Below are 17,232 nucleotides of genomic sequence, written 5' to 3'. Positions count from 1 at the left end.
ATGTTACTACAATGTAAACATGAAGCAATTAAAATAGAATACACATTAATTTGTTTCCCGTTTTCCCAAAAGACCTTAATGCTCTCGCCATTCAGATGGCTGTGAGAATCCATCTCATGTGTCACTAAAACCTATTTTGATTTGCAAGCAGACCAAAACACAAGAACTAAATAAACAACAGAAAGCGTAAAAAGTAGATTGCATTTTTTTAAAAAATTGTTCAGGTTTAATAGCACTTGTGAACATAGAGAAATTGACCAGAATAGCTCCCCATGTAGATACTATTCTATTACTAAATAATGAGGATGCTTCCAAAGTGGAAAAAGTATTCTGAAATAAAATCATTTTTATTCCAAAGTAGACTATCTCGTCAATGGTCAAAGTAGACCATTCTAGTCAATTTCCCCTGGGTGGCAAGCTAGTAATCCAAGGTATTATTAGTAACATAAGAGAGGAATTGTGCTTAAAACATGTTTTAAATTGTCCATACCTATACTATTGATGCACATGAGGCTTCGCAGATATCGGTTTTATATTATTCATCTCATGTGAGATCTGCATTTATTGGACCAACAGAACACACAGCAAGATTCTGCCATCTGTCAGTTCCTCATTTGAGGTTAACAGGTGTAACTGAGGGTTGAATTTAGCCCATTCTGTGGAAAGTGTCAGCAGACTGTAGTGGGAAAACACATTCTGTACTGTAGCTACTATAGTGACAATCACCCACATACCCAAATACACTAGAGTCATCAGGAAAGAGCATGGTTCAGGCAGCTCTGTGTCTCAAAAGCAATCAGAGGAGTGAGCAAAAAATAGTCTTTGTGATTTTCAAAAATGAAAACAATCAAAAAAATTAATGGAAAATTTTGCAAAATTCATGACCTGAAGAATGAAAATGCCTTGAATTTTTTAAAATTTTTTTTTAAATAAAGTTGTTATTTTTCAACCAGTTCTACTAAAGTAGAACTTTTGCTTCAGGGATTAGACCGAATTTATTTCTGGGTCTTAGTCTCAGGAATCCACAATCCAGTCGGCTCCCAAACAATTTAGAAAAATTCTGTACTTCCTCTCTCTTTCTCCTCTCTTTGCCATGCTTCTTAGCACATCCCAGTTGGAAGGCTCTCCCCACAGGACTGGCAGCATATGTTCCAGAATAAAACAAAGCTGATTTCTCAACAATTGATTATTATTAAGAAAATATCAGCATGCATCTGTAACAGGGAAAGTGACTCACTACATATAAGAGACTCACTTTCAATTTATAGGAAAAAGAGAAAGTGTTTGAAATCTGCATTAGCAAAATCTGCCATTCTGAGCATGCTGCCCATCTAGCATTTGTTCTTAGCAGAGCCTGAAGGCTTCAGGGAGCATTACTGGGGTCTTAAAAAAAACTCTACACAGAGCGAAAAATGGGGTAAAATCTTTAATAGTTGTGGACACCATGTCTCTTTACACTGTTAGTACTAAAGCAGAATCAAGAGGTGAATAACCAGTGGAAACCAGTGAGAATCTCAAAAATCTGACAGCAGGTTGTACACTACAGAACCTACTTGAAATGTGCACTGATCTATCTGCACTATGTGAAAATCAAGGTATGTATGATGAGCTGAAGAATATAGCAATTATTTATGAAAGAACACCAAAATGTTTTTATCTTTTCCTTATGACTGAGCGTCTTGTTTTCTCTTCTTTGTATCTGTGTGCTGGCTCCATGTATTTCATGCTCTATAGCATAATCAGCAGAAATTATCATATTGCATACTGAAGCCTATGGAAAAGTCCCATTGGGTTTAATGAAAACAGGAGGCAGCCAGGCCCAACATCAGGTAATAATCACTATCAAAACTACCTTACTCATAGTATCAGGGGGTAGCTGTTAGTCTGTAGCCACAAAAACAACAAGGAGTTCGGTGGCACCTTAAAGACTAACAGATTTATTCCGACTTTAGGAAGCCCTGAGCACCTGTGCGCTAAACTCACTCGTGGGCGGCCCCTGGCTGGCTAAGGCGTGGAACAAACGCAGGGGGGGCAGGATATGAAGCTGTTTGTACCATCTAGGGCACTGACAGCCCGCCTCAGGCTGAGCGCCCTCCCTGCGGGCGGGAACCCCCCGGCGGGGCTGCTCTCCTCAGCGCCCCGCTCGCGCCCCTCGCCCCCGCCGCTGCCTACCCTGGAGTTGCTCCGCCAGCTCGCGCTGAGGCTCCAGAGCGCGACTCGCCTTCCGAGCCAGCGGCTTCCCGGGCGCTCCCCAGCCCCGCCGCGGGACTGGCAGGGATGGCGCGTACCTGATCCCCAGCGCAGCGGCCATGCCCGGAGACCTGCCCTGGCTCAACCTCTCCAGCCGCCCGGCGGCGCTGGGCAACGCGTGCGCGGCCGGCGCTGGGCAGCTGCTTCAGCACCGCGGCCAGTTCTCCGCCGGCCTCTCGGTGCTGCTGGCCGCGCTCATGGGGCTGCTGGTGGTGGCCACCGTGCTGGGCAACGCGCTGGTCATCCTGGCCTTCGTGGTGGACCGCAGCCTCCGCACGCAGGGCAACTTCTTCTTCCTCAACCTGGCCCTCGCCGACCTGCTGGTGGGTGAGTGCTGCCCCCGCGGGCCGGGAGCCGGGCACGGGGGCTGGCTGGGGCGGCTAGGGGCGCTGGGACCCCAGGGGATGCTGAGCGCGCAGAGAGCCAGTCCCTGCGCGCTGCAGCCGGGGCAGCGCTGTGCCAGCTGGGGCTGGGACAGGTTAATTCCCTCCCGCTAACTCCCGGGGGGCAGGGCGAGTGCAGACACCCCCCCTTTCCCAAGGGGATGGGGACCCAGGCTGCACGCCGGGGCTCAGCCACCAGCCGCTGGAAGTGCCAGATGTGTTAAATCAGGAGTACACGGAGCCGGGGCCAGGTGGCGTCGGGCGGTGCTGAGGTCTTTGTCCGCAGGCGGCTTCTGCATCCCGCTCTACATCCCCTACGTGCTGACGGGCGAGTGGAAGTTGGGCAAGGGCTTGTGCAAGCTGTGGCTGGTGGTGGATTACCTGGTGTGCACCGCCTCCGTCTTCAACATCGTCCTGATCAGCTTCGACAGATTCATTTCGGTTACCAAAGCGGTAAGGGACAGAGCCCTTCCACCTGAGCCGCGGCCATGCCTGGAGGTTAAGGGGTGACTCCTGGGTTAAAAGGGATAAGGCCGGACCGCTAATAAAGGCAAAGGAGAATGTGGGTTTTGAGGCTGTCACTGCCTCCGCTAGTCAGCACGGTCTGCCTTACCCCTGCTTGCTAACCATGCGCCAGTCGGCTCACGGGAACTGAATGCTACCTTAGCAAAACACAGCAAGGCTTAGACTGAGTTGGTTTGAGTCTTCAATTTAGGAGGAACTGAATTTTAACAAAAAGAAGAGGAGTAGGTGTGGCACTTTACAAACCAACACATTTATTTGAGCATAAGCTTTCCTGGACTACAGCCCACTTCATCAGACGCATGCAGTGGAAAATACTGTAGGAAGATATATAGACAGAGAACATGAAACAATGGGTGCTATTACCATACACACTGTAAGAAGAGTGATCAGTTAAGGTGCACTATTATCAGTAGGAGAGAAAAAGAACTCTTATGTAGTGGTAATGAAAATGGCCCATTTCCAGCAATTGACAAGAGGTGAGGAACTTGTGGGAAGGGGAGAATAAGTATAGGGAAACAGTTGTACTTTGTGTAATTCAAGATTAATTTAATGGTGTCCAATTTGCAAATTAATTCCAATTCAGCAGTCTCTCCTTGGAGTCTAGTTTTGAAGGTTTTTTGGTTGTAATATTGCAAATATTAGATCTATAATTGAGTGACCAGAGAGGTTGAAGTGTTCTCCAACTGGTTTTTGAATGTTATAATTCTTGATGTCTGATTTGTGTCCATTTATTCTTTTACATAGAGACTGTCTGGTTTGGCCAATGTACATGGCAGAGGGGTATTGCTGGCACATGATGGCATATATCACATTGGTAGATGTGCAAGTGAACAAGCCTCTCATAGTATGGCGGATGTGATTAGGTCCTATGATAGTATCCTCTGAGTAGATATATGGACAGAGTTGGCAACAGGTTGTGTTGCAAGGATAGGTTCCTAGGTTAGTGTTTCTGTTGTGTGATTGCTGGTGAGTATTTGCTTCAGGTATGGGGGCTATCTGTAAGCAAGGACAGGCCTGTCGCCCACGATCTGTGAGAGTGATGGATCATCCTTCAAGATAGGTTATAGATCCTTGATGTACTGGGGAGATTTTAGGTGGGGGCTGAAGGTGACAACTAGTGGCATTCTGTTATTTTCTTTGCTGGGCCTGTCCTGTAGTAGGTGACTTTTAGGTACTCCTCTGGCTCTGTCAATCTGTTGTTTCTTCACTTCAACAGGTGGGTATTGTAACAACTCTTGACAGAGATCCTGTAGGTGTTTGTCTCTGTCTGAGGAGTTGGAGCAAATGCAATAGTATCATACAGCTTGGCTGTAGACAATGGATCGAGTGGTGTGGTCTGGAGGAAAGCTACAGGCATGTAGGTAAGTATAGCGGGCAGTAGGTTTCTGGTATAGAGTGGTGTAATAGCTCACCTTAACTGATCACGCTCCTTATGTGTACGGTAACACCTATTATTTCATGTTCTCTGTGTATATCCATATCTATCTTCCCAGGGGCGGCTCCAGGTCCCAGCATGCCAAGCACTTGCTTGAGGCGCCAAGCCACGGGGAGCGCTCTGCCGGCACCGCAAGGGCAGCAGGCAGGCTGCCTCCAGCAGCTTGCCTGCGGAGGGTTCGCTAATCCGGCGGCTTCAGTGGACCTCCCGCAGGCGTGCCTGCGGAGGGTCCGCTGGTCCTGTGGCTTCGGAAGCATGCCTGCCTGCCCACCATGCTTCGGGCAGCAAAACCCCTAGAGCCGCCCCTGTATCTTCTTACTGTATGCACCCACTGAAGTGGGCTGTAGCCCATGAAAGCTTATGATCAAATAAATTTATTAGTCTTTAAAAGGTCCCACAAGTACTCCTGTTCTTTTTGTGGATACAGACTAACACAGCTGCTGCTCTGAAACCTGAATTTTAACAGTTCACAGAGGGACACAGATTAGTTGCCTAGAGGCTAGGTTAGAACAAACGCAGAGAGGTATAGTCACATTCACAAGCAGATGTAGTTGGCTGCGCAAGACATGACAAATACTAATTAAAGGCCGCAACAAGCATGTGAAGCAGGGAAGTTCCATCTCCCTCATGTTATAGCAAGTCAAGGACCAACATCGGATTACAATTCAGGTTTCTGCCTCTTTTTCCCCCCATACCCGTGACCACTGCTATAGCCCCCACTTCTCTCAATATTTGGGTGTTCATTCAAATACACATTGTGGAGTGAGAGCAGTCATTTTGCAGAAATAGCTTGCACCTTTTTGCATGGCAGTTTTCCTTTTATCCTTCATGTCATTGCTTTTCTTTCTGATTGTTTGGGAAGCAGTAAGATTTCCTAAAATATTGAATATCAATATCTACTGTTTATTACAAGTCAGAGAGAAAAACAGGTGGGGACCTAACATTTTTTAGTAATCATAGCCTGTCATACCAAATTTAAACATGACAGCCTTTCCTACAGTTAATAAGCGTTTGCGGAGGTGTTCTGTAAACTCAACATCACTTGGAAATGTAATTTAAGTTACTTAACTAATCCCACAGGAGAAAATATAAAAACTACGAAAAATATACCCCCACAATATCCCACAAGCAGGCTTCATAGCTACTACAACAAAACACGTGTGACCTCTGACTGGGAGGCCGGGGGCTAGAGGTAGGATCCTTTCCTCAAGAATTCATGTTCTGTGCAGTCCACAGTTCTTAAGAATGATGCAAGGTGCAATTCTTTGTCCACAGAACATAGACAATCAAGCAGCTAGAAGGGTGCCTATTTTATTAAATGGTGGGTGTTGTAAAGGGAATTGTAGGAATGGCTTTGGTTTGTTACAAAAATGAAAGCTTTTCTTGCTAAACACTCTAAGTGTGCCCAGCAAACATCAAAATAAAACAGGAATCCTTAACATAGTTATAGGTTATTGGATTGTTCTGGGGAGCATGAACATAATTTGTAACTTTTTTCATTGCTTAGGTGAGTTACAGAGCTCAGAAGGGGATGACTAGAAATGCAGTATCAAAGATGATAATCGTATGGATTGCAGCTTTTCTTCTCTATGGACCAGCCATCATCAGTTGGGAGTATATTGCTCAAAAAACTATTCTTCCTGAAGGAGAGTGCTATGCTGAATTTTTCTACAATTGGTATTTCCTAATGATTGCTTCCACTATTGAATTCTTTACACCTTTCATTAGCGTTACATACTTTAACTTAAGCATTTACATCAACATCAAGAAGCGCACTCCCATGAGAAATGAAAACCTAGCACCTGGTCAAGAGGACTGTGAAACAAGTTTCCAAGGGAAAAAAAGAGAGCATGTAGTATTTTTCGTAAAACCTGACAGACAGAGAGCTAAGAAAAGGAGAGCTAGTAGCCTTTCACCTACTAGACCCTGCGGTTCAAGGCTCAGCCTATGTAAACTTGATAACCAGTCCCTAGATTTTAATGTTGGTCAAGATTTACCACCCTTACAGGTGGATGTTGAGACCAAACAACCCAGGGGTAGTTTTTATAAAGCTATAGAAAATGTTTGCACCACCACAAGAAGAACAGACATTGCCAACAGTATGGCAAACAGAGTTAGACTTTCCCGGGACAAACGAGTAGCCAAGTCTTTAGCAATTATTGTCTGTGTGTTTGGTTTGTGTTGGGCTCCTTATACACTTCTGATGATCATTAGAGCAGCTTGTCATGGGCAATGTGTGCATCATTCTCTCTATGAGACTTCATTTTGGCTTCTGTGGCTGAACTCAGCCATTAACCCTGTTTTATACCCACTGTGCCACATGAGCTTCAGAAAAGCTTTTATAAAACTGCTGTGTCCTGGTAAGGCTAAAATTCATCCCCACATTTTTATGTAAAAAAGTATAAGGAAAACAAGAATGTTATGTAGAAACACTACTTGCTTCTAAAAGGAACCTACTGGCGCTGCTTTGGTTTAGGTCTGTGAATTAGGACTACCCCTGGTTACTTTAAGTCATGGTAGGCTTAGGAGAATTTAAGATTAATTCAAATATAAATCTCTCTCTGATTTATTTGTAACAGTGCAATGCTAATGCATCACAACCAGAAAGTGGCCCTAGCTAGTTTGTTTTCATTCAAAGCAGAATGACATGCAAAAAGGCAAACAGCATTCCTATGAAAAAAAGTAAAGTTTGCAAAGTCTTTCACCTTTAATTTCAGGTGTTAACAGAATAGGATTTTTCTTAATATGATCTGTAACCTGATAAAATTCCCTTTAATTACTTTGCAATGATAAAGTGTAGACAACATTTGCAGGCCACAAAAATACAGAGTACAGAAAGTAAAAATACTGCAAAAATTGAAGTAAGTTAAAATAGAGTTTAGTTTGAAAAGATGTATTTTTCAGAAGGAAGAAACTGATTAGATTTACAGTATTTTTATCCATCCACTGATTTATCCCTCCATTAAAATAACCAAAATGTACAGAGAAAGTTTAAGAAAACATAAGCTATGTGTGGATTTATCAATGTGTAAGCAATATTGCACCAAATTACTGTATATACATCATAAACAACGCTACGTTAAGGACCTAGTTCAAAATTCACTAAAGCTAATTGAATCTCCCTTGGCTTAAGCGAGTTTCGGATACAGGCCCAAGTATCTGTGTGTGTTCTTATATAGAATAGCACACCATCGTACCCTTGCTTGTGTATAATGCCATACCTAAAAAACAGCAGCCTACCTATGTATATCTATAAAACAGAGTTAAAACTAAGTGAAGATAGAACGATCGCGAATGAATAAAATGCATCTGGTAAGTAAGGGGAAGGTTTAACAGTTAAACACTGGATGGATATATATAGAAATGAGTACTACTCTAAATATGAATGTTGATGTGGCTTATTATTGGGCTATTGAGAGAAGAGATTAATAGAAGGAAGAAAAATGTGGGCTAAGAGTCTAATTTTAGTTTTTCTATTACTCTTGTTAGCAGTGTGTTAGTACAGAGTCCAGCATAATGTCAATGGGCATTAGGGTCAAAGTTGCAGAGAAATATAAACGTGCTCCAATTATGTGTGGTAGCATAACTGTATATATTTAGCCTAAAGGCATCTCTTTAAATCTATGAACAGTGCTTAAGGTGATACTAAATGTTTTTATGAATCTCACTATCCACAATCATTGTCTCAAATAAAAATCAATATTAGACTAGACTAAAATTGATTTCCTGCTACTGGAACATTTTAAGTCAATGAAAATATTCGTAGACAGATATTGGTTGAAATTAATTTTTAAAAACACTCAAGTCTTTCAAAGCCTAATTATATACAGCCAGATCAGACACAGTCAGTGAAAATCCAGGGAAACACCCCAAAATAAAACAAAGTAAAAAAATACAAACATCCAGTCTGAATCTTTCAAAATGTTTTACCTTTTTTAAATACAGTATCCAGTGGCCCATCAGAAAGTTACTGTTAAGTGAAAATATTGATACATTAGGCCCAATACAAATCCTTACTAGTCTTTTACTCAAGTCCACCCTCATCTCATCCAGCGAAGACTGTTCTCCCCAGAGTCTCTACCCTGGCAGGGCTTAGGAGAGGGCAATAGGACAGAAAGACATTGAAAAGAATCTCCCCCTTTCTCACATATTCATAAGGGATACACTACCAGTCAAGCACTTATGTTATTTGGAGCAAATCCTGTCCCTAGAAAACAGCTACGCTGTGCACTGAGACAGGTAGGGGAGAGAGAATAACCACTCCATAACCAGTGAGATAGTTGCGTAGCTCATCTAGATAATACTTTGTCCTGCCATGAGAGCAGGGGATTCCCTTCCAGGCCTATGAAGTATCAGTCCCACTACTCTTGCCCTCCTAAACCTATCTGTGCAGTGAAATGCAAGAAGCACCCACTGAAGACAGATCCACAGCATGCTCCCACCAGAAAGATACTGCAGTGGTTCTGCTGTGTTCAGGTGTGTCTGCGTTAATTTGAGAGGTGAAAGCAGTATTTGGCTTTTTACCTCTTCAGTTCTCTCATCTTTCTTCCCGATCTCAACAGGGAGAGTCAAATCTTGCTGGACACACTGAATGCCAAAAAGCACATCATCTACACTTCAAGCACACTGATCTGAGCAGTGGAACTCATGAAAGGTGCAGTTTCTTAGCTTGCAGGTGAATGTTCCCCCATGAGCTTCCTCTGTGTTGTTTTGCAACTACTGCCCCACTGACAAACTGGAAAAAAAAAGAAAAAACACAGTTGGTGAACAGCACTATTCATATTTGTCCATCACCATAGCAGACATACATGTTAATCAGCTGTTATGACCCATCTTGTATTATATGCAGACTGTGAACCACTATTTTTGAAATCTGTTACTTTGTAAAAACTTCCATTAAAAAATAAGTTTACTGTAAATGAATTGTCTAAATCTTAAAATAGCGTACTTACTTAATACTTATAGCAGCAGCCTGGCTTCAGCATACATGGTTCCTTAGGAGACAGAAGCTGATATGGTAAAATGAACCTACTCCCAAGACTTTGTTAATTGTGCTCTCCCTTGGATATGCTTCATGAAGATGTAGCAGATGGGCCTTTAGGACTCCTATGAGCAGGACAGGGGGTCTGTACTATAAAACAACAGGCGGTGCTTATTTCTTAGCTCCACACCACCACCACAAACTCTTACTATAAAAAGATGACTCTCTAAATGTTTTAGAATAGCGATTCGCTAGAGCTACAGATAGAAGCAATGTTCACACCTTTCTAGCATAATAGTTTGTAGACAGACTTCTTGGAAGACCAAAAGATGCCAAAAAGTAAACTTTTCCACAGAGGGCACAACTGATGACTTGTAATCAGTGCAGCTCTTGCAGATATTGAGGCATAGCATAAGGTATCCTTTCCAGAGTTTATTATACATTTAATAAAGACACTCCTCACCATAGCACAGAATCTGCAGTATCGAACCAGTTGCCTGGATCACCAGAGATTTCTAGGTGTTCTCCCACCAGCATCAGCATGTCAACACAGACTTCTATACTCATTGCCCACATGGGTCTACTGCTGCTATTTGTACAAGGCTAATAAAACAGTTTTTGGTAGGTGCTGGGGTTGACTGTTAGTCCTTAAATTGAGTTAGGACCAGGTAGACGACAGATATTTTAATGGAATTCCCTTGCAGAATGAGACCACCAGTTTCTTACACAGACTGACTTTAGCAGCTGGCCCAGTAACCAGTTTTGTAAGCCTCCTCCACCTACTTTTATTTTCCTCACCCCTTAATAGATGGGGTGTTTTGGCTGAAGGCTTTCTAGTGGGGTATTTTATTGTATGACAGATCTCACAATAGGCATTCTCTAAACTAAAAAATATATACAATTTCAGCCATATGTTGATAATAAATGTGTGGTAGTGTTTCTTGGCTGAATTCTGATATTAGGTAGCCATTTTATAATCCTGTCATCTGCATTCATTGGAACACCAGTGTACACTCTCCCCATTAGTTTGAGTTAAATGCACTTAGATTTTATGACCCCACCTGTGATACAAGAAATTTACTTTTGCTTTTACTGTAACAAACATTAAATGCAACAGCAGACATAAAACCAGAGTTAATAGCAACTTTATTGTTTCAATGGTGCAAAATCATGATACTGAATAAACTTGTGTAATGCATTTTCCCCTAAATTTACAATGGTTATACATATACACTATATAGATCACAATTTCTCTATTTTTTTTATACTATTTGGAACAAAATTATCTTGATAAATACGCCCTGTGCACGGTACTGGCCCTCACTGAATGTCACAGAGCCCTAATATGCAAAATATAACTTTTGTTTCTGAGCATGGTGTTTTAAAACTCTCCAAACATGCATTAATATATTCTAGTTTTTAGGGAAAATATTACACTTAGACTTAACTTGCACTAAAAGAAAAGCTCAAGCAGAATCCAATAAACAATAGCCCTCAAAATCAAATGCACTATTAAAGAAAAAAAAATCAGATCACTTTGAGATGGATAGCCACTGCCAGGTTAGAGTTCCATAGTGCTACAGAAGCGACAGTGAACATAGACAGAAAAGATGGTCAGAATGTGGAATAAAAGAGCCCCCACGTCACATGAATTTTAAAGAAATATGTCCAGTCATGCTAACATGATCAAATCTATACTTGCTGGTCCAATCTGAACACCCTTTAAATTTGTTAACATATTGAACACAAGTGTTTGGAAGTGCTGAACTGAACACATCACATTTAGATGAGTTGTAACCTAACTTGGCATTTCTGAAAGGCACAGTCTATTAAATCTATCATAATAAAAAGACATACTGTGTATAGATGGAAAGACAGAAATAAGTACAGTGTGTGCATGTTTGTGCAAGTGTGTCTTCTTTAAAAGACAAGACCATCGTAAATTGGCCCTTCAGATTCTGGTGATTCCCTCCTCAAACGCAGGTGCTCCAGTGTGTTATGAAAATGTTTGTTAATTTGTTCCGTTTCTTCAGTAGATTCAAGGTTTGGAAGGTCTTCTCGTATCTTTTGTATGAGCTGATTCAAAACCTGAATTGTCACCTACAATAAATATATAAATAGCTAAATCCTACTAGTAAATGACAACTGAGCACATTTAATAGAGATCTTTTCACCCACAGACCTTGCCTCCAAGTAAGTGCAGTTAAGCCACAAGAGAGAGAGTATTGCGGCTCTACCATAGGCTTGTTTGACAATGATTTTGTACCTCTATTTACTCATCTTTAAAACAGGTACAATGCTTCTTACCTCACAAGAGTCTGCAAAGGCTTATTCAGCAACATTAAAACACTTCAAAATCCCCTGTAAAGAATTATAGTGCCAAGTTTATTAATTTCTATTCACTTTTCTAACCACCTTAGAATTAGAGCAGCTTCTTTTGTAGAGAAAGCCGTCCCCGAAGTCTGGGATTTTCAATGGCGCTTAAAGGAGTCTGGCATTCAACTCACTGGAATTCAATGGGAATTGAGCATCCTTAGGCTCATCCAAAAACCCACCTTAAAAACTTTCCGTAAAGTACATGGCATACACAGGGAATCATTTCATCTACTGTTAAGTGCAGTTGCCTCTGGGGTGAAGCACAGTAACTATTTAACAAGACAGTACTACAGAACAGAAATCTATTGGATTTAGCATACATCTGACTACAGTGATAAGAGAATTGATTTTCACAGTAAAATCTATAAGAGCGTCAATGCAATTTGCGCAAGTCACAGAAAAATGCTTCAAAATAAATCACAGAAAAGATAGGTCCTCTGAAACTACGTTTTCCATCTTGGAAGGGTATGTTAATTAAGTACAAAGCAGCCTCTGAGGTATGTTAACCACTGAAACCTAATTAGGCAACAAACCCATGCAACCTTATTTCACAGTAGCAGTATCACAAAGCATACAAAATTCAAAAAAAAGTTACCCTATACTCATTTTCACAATCACATATCATATTGTATCTGAAATCCATTTTAAGTCAGTACAATACCAGAAGCCCTATTGATAAATGTTTGCATCTGAAGCAAATTAGAACCAGTTCTCTCCCTGGGCACAATATCTAAACATTTTCCTCCAACGGTTGTCTTTCCCCTTGCACATACATACAAGCAAGATGTACAAAATTAAAGATGCTATCTACAACTAAATTAAACTTTAGGAGTTGAGTCCTAATAAATCACTTTAGTATCCAGCCTTAGCTTCTCACCCCTTATATTCATCTTCACTTACAGTGGCTAGTGGGTAATACAAGAACTTCTACTCAACATCTACATTTTATATTATAACCTGCTCTACACCTAAAAATTAGGCTGACCTAGCTACAATCACTCAAGGTTGTGAAATTTTCAGATCCTGTGAGATGTAGTTAGGTTGACCTAATCTCCACTGTGGAATACTTCCACTGACCTAGCTATTGCCTCTTGGGGAGGTGGATCATCTACATCAACCAACAAATCCCTTCTGTCAATGTAAGAAGCATCAACACTACAGCTCTTTCCTCCAAGAAACTAGGAGACAAATGGCAATTGCAATAACTTTGAAAAAGATCCCCTTTTTTCTCAGACATAGAACTGATCCACTACCTTGTCAAGCAAAGATAACACTAAGTAAGCGGTGCTATGGGATGCATTTAACTCATGTCATTAGGAGAGTTGGGTATAAACTGTAGCGTAAGAAAAACTTCACATAGGATTCAAGTAAGAAAAATCCTATGGTTCTATATTACATCATCTTCACTTACCGCATCATTTTCTTTTTCGTAAAAATAGATGTATCTGTTCAGAATTTCTATAAAGAGCTGAACTTGGAGTGAAGGATCCATGCACTGATTTGCTATCTTCAGAGCCTTTTTCAAGCATTCCATTACTCTCTTTGTTCCGTGAAGCTAAAGATAGAGAAAACAAAATGTTTATATATAGGGACAAATGTAAGCCTTCAACACCATTCCAACCAACACCTGAGTGGCCAACAGTCAAGAACACCTGTGTACCAGGAATCTTGCATAGCCTAAGCACAAGGACATGCAAAAACCTACATAAATTCACCCACCTATTAAGAGCATTCAAGCACTCCTTGAGACAGGACTACGAATCCACCCAACATTTCTCTTAAAAATCTTTATATTTACTGTCTCAGAACATTTTATCAGTGTACATACTTGCCTAATGGCATCCACTCTAGCTAAGGTGGCAAAAGCTTTCATTATTAACCCTGTGTGAGTTTTTATCATACTAAAACTTTCTGAAAGAGTCACCAACTGGGCTGAAGTTTGTTGCTTGATCTTTGCAGGACAGGGGCCTTTAAAATTTAATTTGAGAAAAATCCCTTTAATCTCCATGTAATTGAAGGGTTAAATTTTCCCCTTTTAAAAATAAATTGCCATCATTTCTACACATGAAGCAGGACTACAGTAAAGTCCGATAAGTATGAAACTTGGTCAAGTCCTCAACAAGGACTGCTGCTTTGAGTTTGAAAAAAACAAAAAATGATTCCGGAACCCACTTGGTCATTTTGAAAGTTACCTGCACAGAATACACAATAAAATAAGTCTATAAATGAACACTTCAGTATGGCACTGCGGCTAATTTAGTACTCATTTCTACTCCCACTTAAGTCAATAGTTTTTTCTACTGATTTTAGGCAATACGGGGTCTGCCCTTAACTGCATGCCTTTCAAAATTTGCACTATTCAGGTGTTCATAACTTTTTAGTTACAGAGCTTACTTTACTTACTTTGTAGTTCTCATCAAGCCAAGTTTTAGGAAAGTCAAATTTAGTTGTTTTGTAATAGATAATATAAAACAGACTTCACATCATAGCTTATCTAAGGTCTTCATAGACATGAAACCAAAACTCTTTGGAAAAAGTCAGACACTCAAATGGTGGGAAAATACCTAAAATTTTTGTGAATATGTCCTCCTACCTCCTCTCCATTTTTGTCAGTGTTTCGGCCAGACCAAAACAGGTGGGCACAAGTGCTTACAGCCCGGCACTGGTCTGGCTTCTTAAGGAGCTTTGAAGCTGCCAGTGCACACTGAGTCCTCAAAGGCTCATGGTTCTCCTCACTGAAGCATTTCATCCTTTCAAACGTTCCAATTATCAAGGTGATTGCAGCCAGCTGTGCTTTTGAATCACTGATTTCATCTTCATACAGAGAGAATGCCTAATACAACCAAGAGAAGAGATGAAACAAAGTTACAATTACTGTTCCTTACAGCATTCTCAGCAAAGGGGATGTAAGTAAGTGTGTGTTCTAAAAGCTCTCTGGAGCTTTGTAGGTGGAATTCCATACACACTTTTAGGCTGAATACTTAGTAAACAGGACACATTAATTCCTGCATGGAAAGAACCAAGCTAGAAAGCCAGAAACTGAAAAAACCAAAAACAAACAAACTTGTCTGAAGCAGCCACCAAAGAGACACACACACAAAACCACACCTAGTGCCTACTACAAATCTTTAAAATAATCTCATAACTTCACTAAAGCTTTGTTTAACCTTTAGTTAAAATGGCTGTTTAAGACAAGGAGCTTCCTATTACAGACAACCCTTGGTGCAGGCTCCACTCTATATCCACAATATGTAAAATTGTACAGGGGATGATAAAGCCAGTAAGGGGTAAATTAGTGATCCTGGGTAGTAAATCCCACTGATATGAATGTCCAGCATAAAAACTATTTGTAAAGAGGCAATGCAAGTGTCTCATGAGGAAAAGACCCTCTTATTGGAAAAGACTCTCTTATTTAAAAAGACTGGGCACATACACACGCCTGACAATATCAGTCTCACTTTCATAAAACAAGATTCTATACACAACTTTTAAAAGTCCTACACCACCCACAACTAGACAGTGAAGCACAGCACATGCTGCATGTCTCAACTATCCACACCTGGCATTGCAGACACAAGGTAATACTCTGGTGGGGTGAGGGGGAGGGGGACAACTTTCAAACAGTTCTCTCTCAGTCTTCGTATTTGATGTGTTAAGAGGAAAGAACAGGCTGACCTCGAACATTCATTGTTTTCCAGTAATCTGGTCAACGTTGAGCCAAGTTAGCTCAAGGAGTTATTCAACAGGGATCTATGAAATAAATGTGGTTCATTTTCAGATAAAAAGGACTATCTGAAATAAGTTTTGTGAATTTTAGCAGCAGGACCCAGTATGAAAACTCAACACTGCAACTTCTGAAGCTTATTGTAAATGTCTTGAGGTTTTGCCACGTCAGACAGGTAGCTGGAGCTTTGGAATAAAACTAGAAAACTTGCTGAAGCAGCATTTGAGGTCAGAAGAAGCCACATTCTCCAATGAAAGGACTGCTGGAGCAGCAGGTGGCACTGCTGTGCTCCAGAAGTTGTTAAATTAAAGCTCTTGTTCAGGCAGGGAGAAGCTAGACATAACATGGGGCTGCAGGAGTAAAAGGGAAGATTCAGGGGTCTCTTCCTGAAGAGGATCAGTTGCTAGAATCACACCTTAGCGATCTTTGTAGTTAAATAATAGATTTAATTTCTATAGCCAACCCATAACAAACACAAACTAGCCACACTAAGTTTTTAAAGCAATGCAGGTGAAAAAAAAATATTCAGCAACATCATTGTTACCTGGGACATGAATTCATAGGCCACTGTTTCATGGTTTTCAAAACCAATTTCTCCAGCAGCCAGTGCTCCTTGGAGAAAAAGCCGCAGAGGCAGCTCTGCCAGTTCTGCTTTGATTAAAGCACTGATGGTCTGATGTGCAAAAGAGAAGATCTTCTGGCATTTCTTTTCCCATTTGTCATCCTAAAGAAATATGGTTAAATCAAAGCTTGGACTAAGCCATCACAACAGCAAGAAGGGTAAGATTCAGGAGAGGAAAGTAATCAAAATATGTTCATTACTCTTATTCTCTCTCTCAACTGATCTCACTCAGCTTTGCACACTAATTAAGAAAGCAGAATGTTTAGTCATATTAGAGCAGGTTGTCACACAAAATGTTTGCACTACTGTAACCTGGTGTAGAATTCTCAGTGGTCTTTCACAGAAAACCTTCCATTTATGACAGTTCAAAAGTAGCACTAAATATCACCTTCCCCACCACAGAAATGTATACCCACTTTTGGGGTGCAGTTACCATGATTATGCTTAATGCTCACAAACAAGTCAGCCCAACCACATAACAGTGTATGTACACGTGATGTAAAGAAAAGAGTTGTGAACAGGGGTCATTATAAAATATAATCTTAAATTATATAACAGATTTTGATGCTCACCCTGAAAATATTTGGATGAGGAATGGTCTAACATCTCCAATACCAAACAACATCATCATACAAAGTGTGGAACAAACGTTTTACTGCAACAAAGAGGTCTTTGGATGAAGTGAGATTGCTAGTTTTCAAGGGGCCAGAGTGAAGTAAACTCTGCAGAATTTTTTTCAAGTATGTACAATTATAATTAATCAATCAGAGAGACAGAATTATTTGCTTTCAAAAGGGCTAACATTTTTAAAGATAGTTTATTTTAACTTCATGCACTTTTAGAGCTGCAGGTATCTAGCCTGATTTTAAGTAGCAATTTCACTGCAGTCACCTGAAGTATGCTCCCTTAATCATTTGCTGCATGATATCAGGTCGT

At 40.8% G+C, this 17,232-nt stretch overlaps 2 protein-coding genes across 3 annotated transcripts in view; one reads left to right on the top strand and one right to left on the bottom strand.

Annotated features, from left to right (window-relative positions):
- The first annotated feature begins 2,055 nt into the window (after positions 1-2,055).
- On the top strand, positions 2,056-8,301 carry LOC116823496 (histamine H3 receptor-like). Of its 2 annotated transcripts, none has more exons than XM_032778086.2 (3): positions 2,056-2,577; positions 2,920-3,086; positions 6,101-8,301. In XM_032778086.2, the coding sequence occupies exons 1-3, from the start codon at positions 2,310-2,312 to the stop codon at positions 6,986-6,988; spliced, it is 1,323 nt and encodes a 440-aa protein (XP_032633977.1). In that variant the 5' UTR covers positions 2,056-2,309; the 3' UTR covers positions 6,989-8,301. The 2 variants fall into 2 exon arrangements, with proteins under 2 accessions (XP_032633977.1, XP_074929915.1); XM_075073814.1 differs by having other exon boundaries at positions 2,302-2,573.
- A 2,402-nt stretch (positions 8,302-10,703) lies between these two features.
- The window catches only part of VPS35 (VPS35 retromer complex component), a 252,384-nt gene continuing 245,855 nt past the window's right edge, over positions 10,704-17,232 (bottom strand). Inside the window, exons 15-18 of the mRNA XM_032778082.2 lie at positions 16,219-16,398; positions 14,544-14,783; positions 13,362-13,505; positions 10,704-11,674 (exon numbers count right to left, since the gene is read on the bottom strand). Coding sequence (XP_032633973.1) covers positions 11,495-11,674; positions 13,362-13,505; positions 14,544-14,783; positions 16,219-16,398 — 744 coding nt within the window. The 3' untranslated portion in view covers positions 10,704-11,494. The remainder of the gene's footprint in view (positions 11,675-13,361; positions 13,506-14,543; positions 14,784-16,218; positions 16,399-17,232) is intronic.

Source organism: Chelonoidis abingdonii, chromosome 19 (assembly GCF_003597395.2).
Source record: "Chelonoidis abingdonii isolate Lonesome George chromosome 19, CheloAbing_2.0, whole genome shotgun sequence".
NCBI lineage: Eukaryota > Metazoa > Chordata > Testudines > Testudinidae > Chelonoidis > Chelonoidis abingdonii.
The sequence above is the reverse complement of the archived record's forward strand: the minus strand, read 5'-3'. Positions and strand labels throughout refer to the sequence as shown.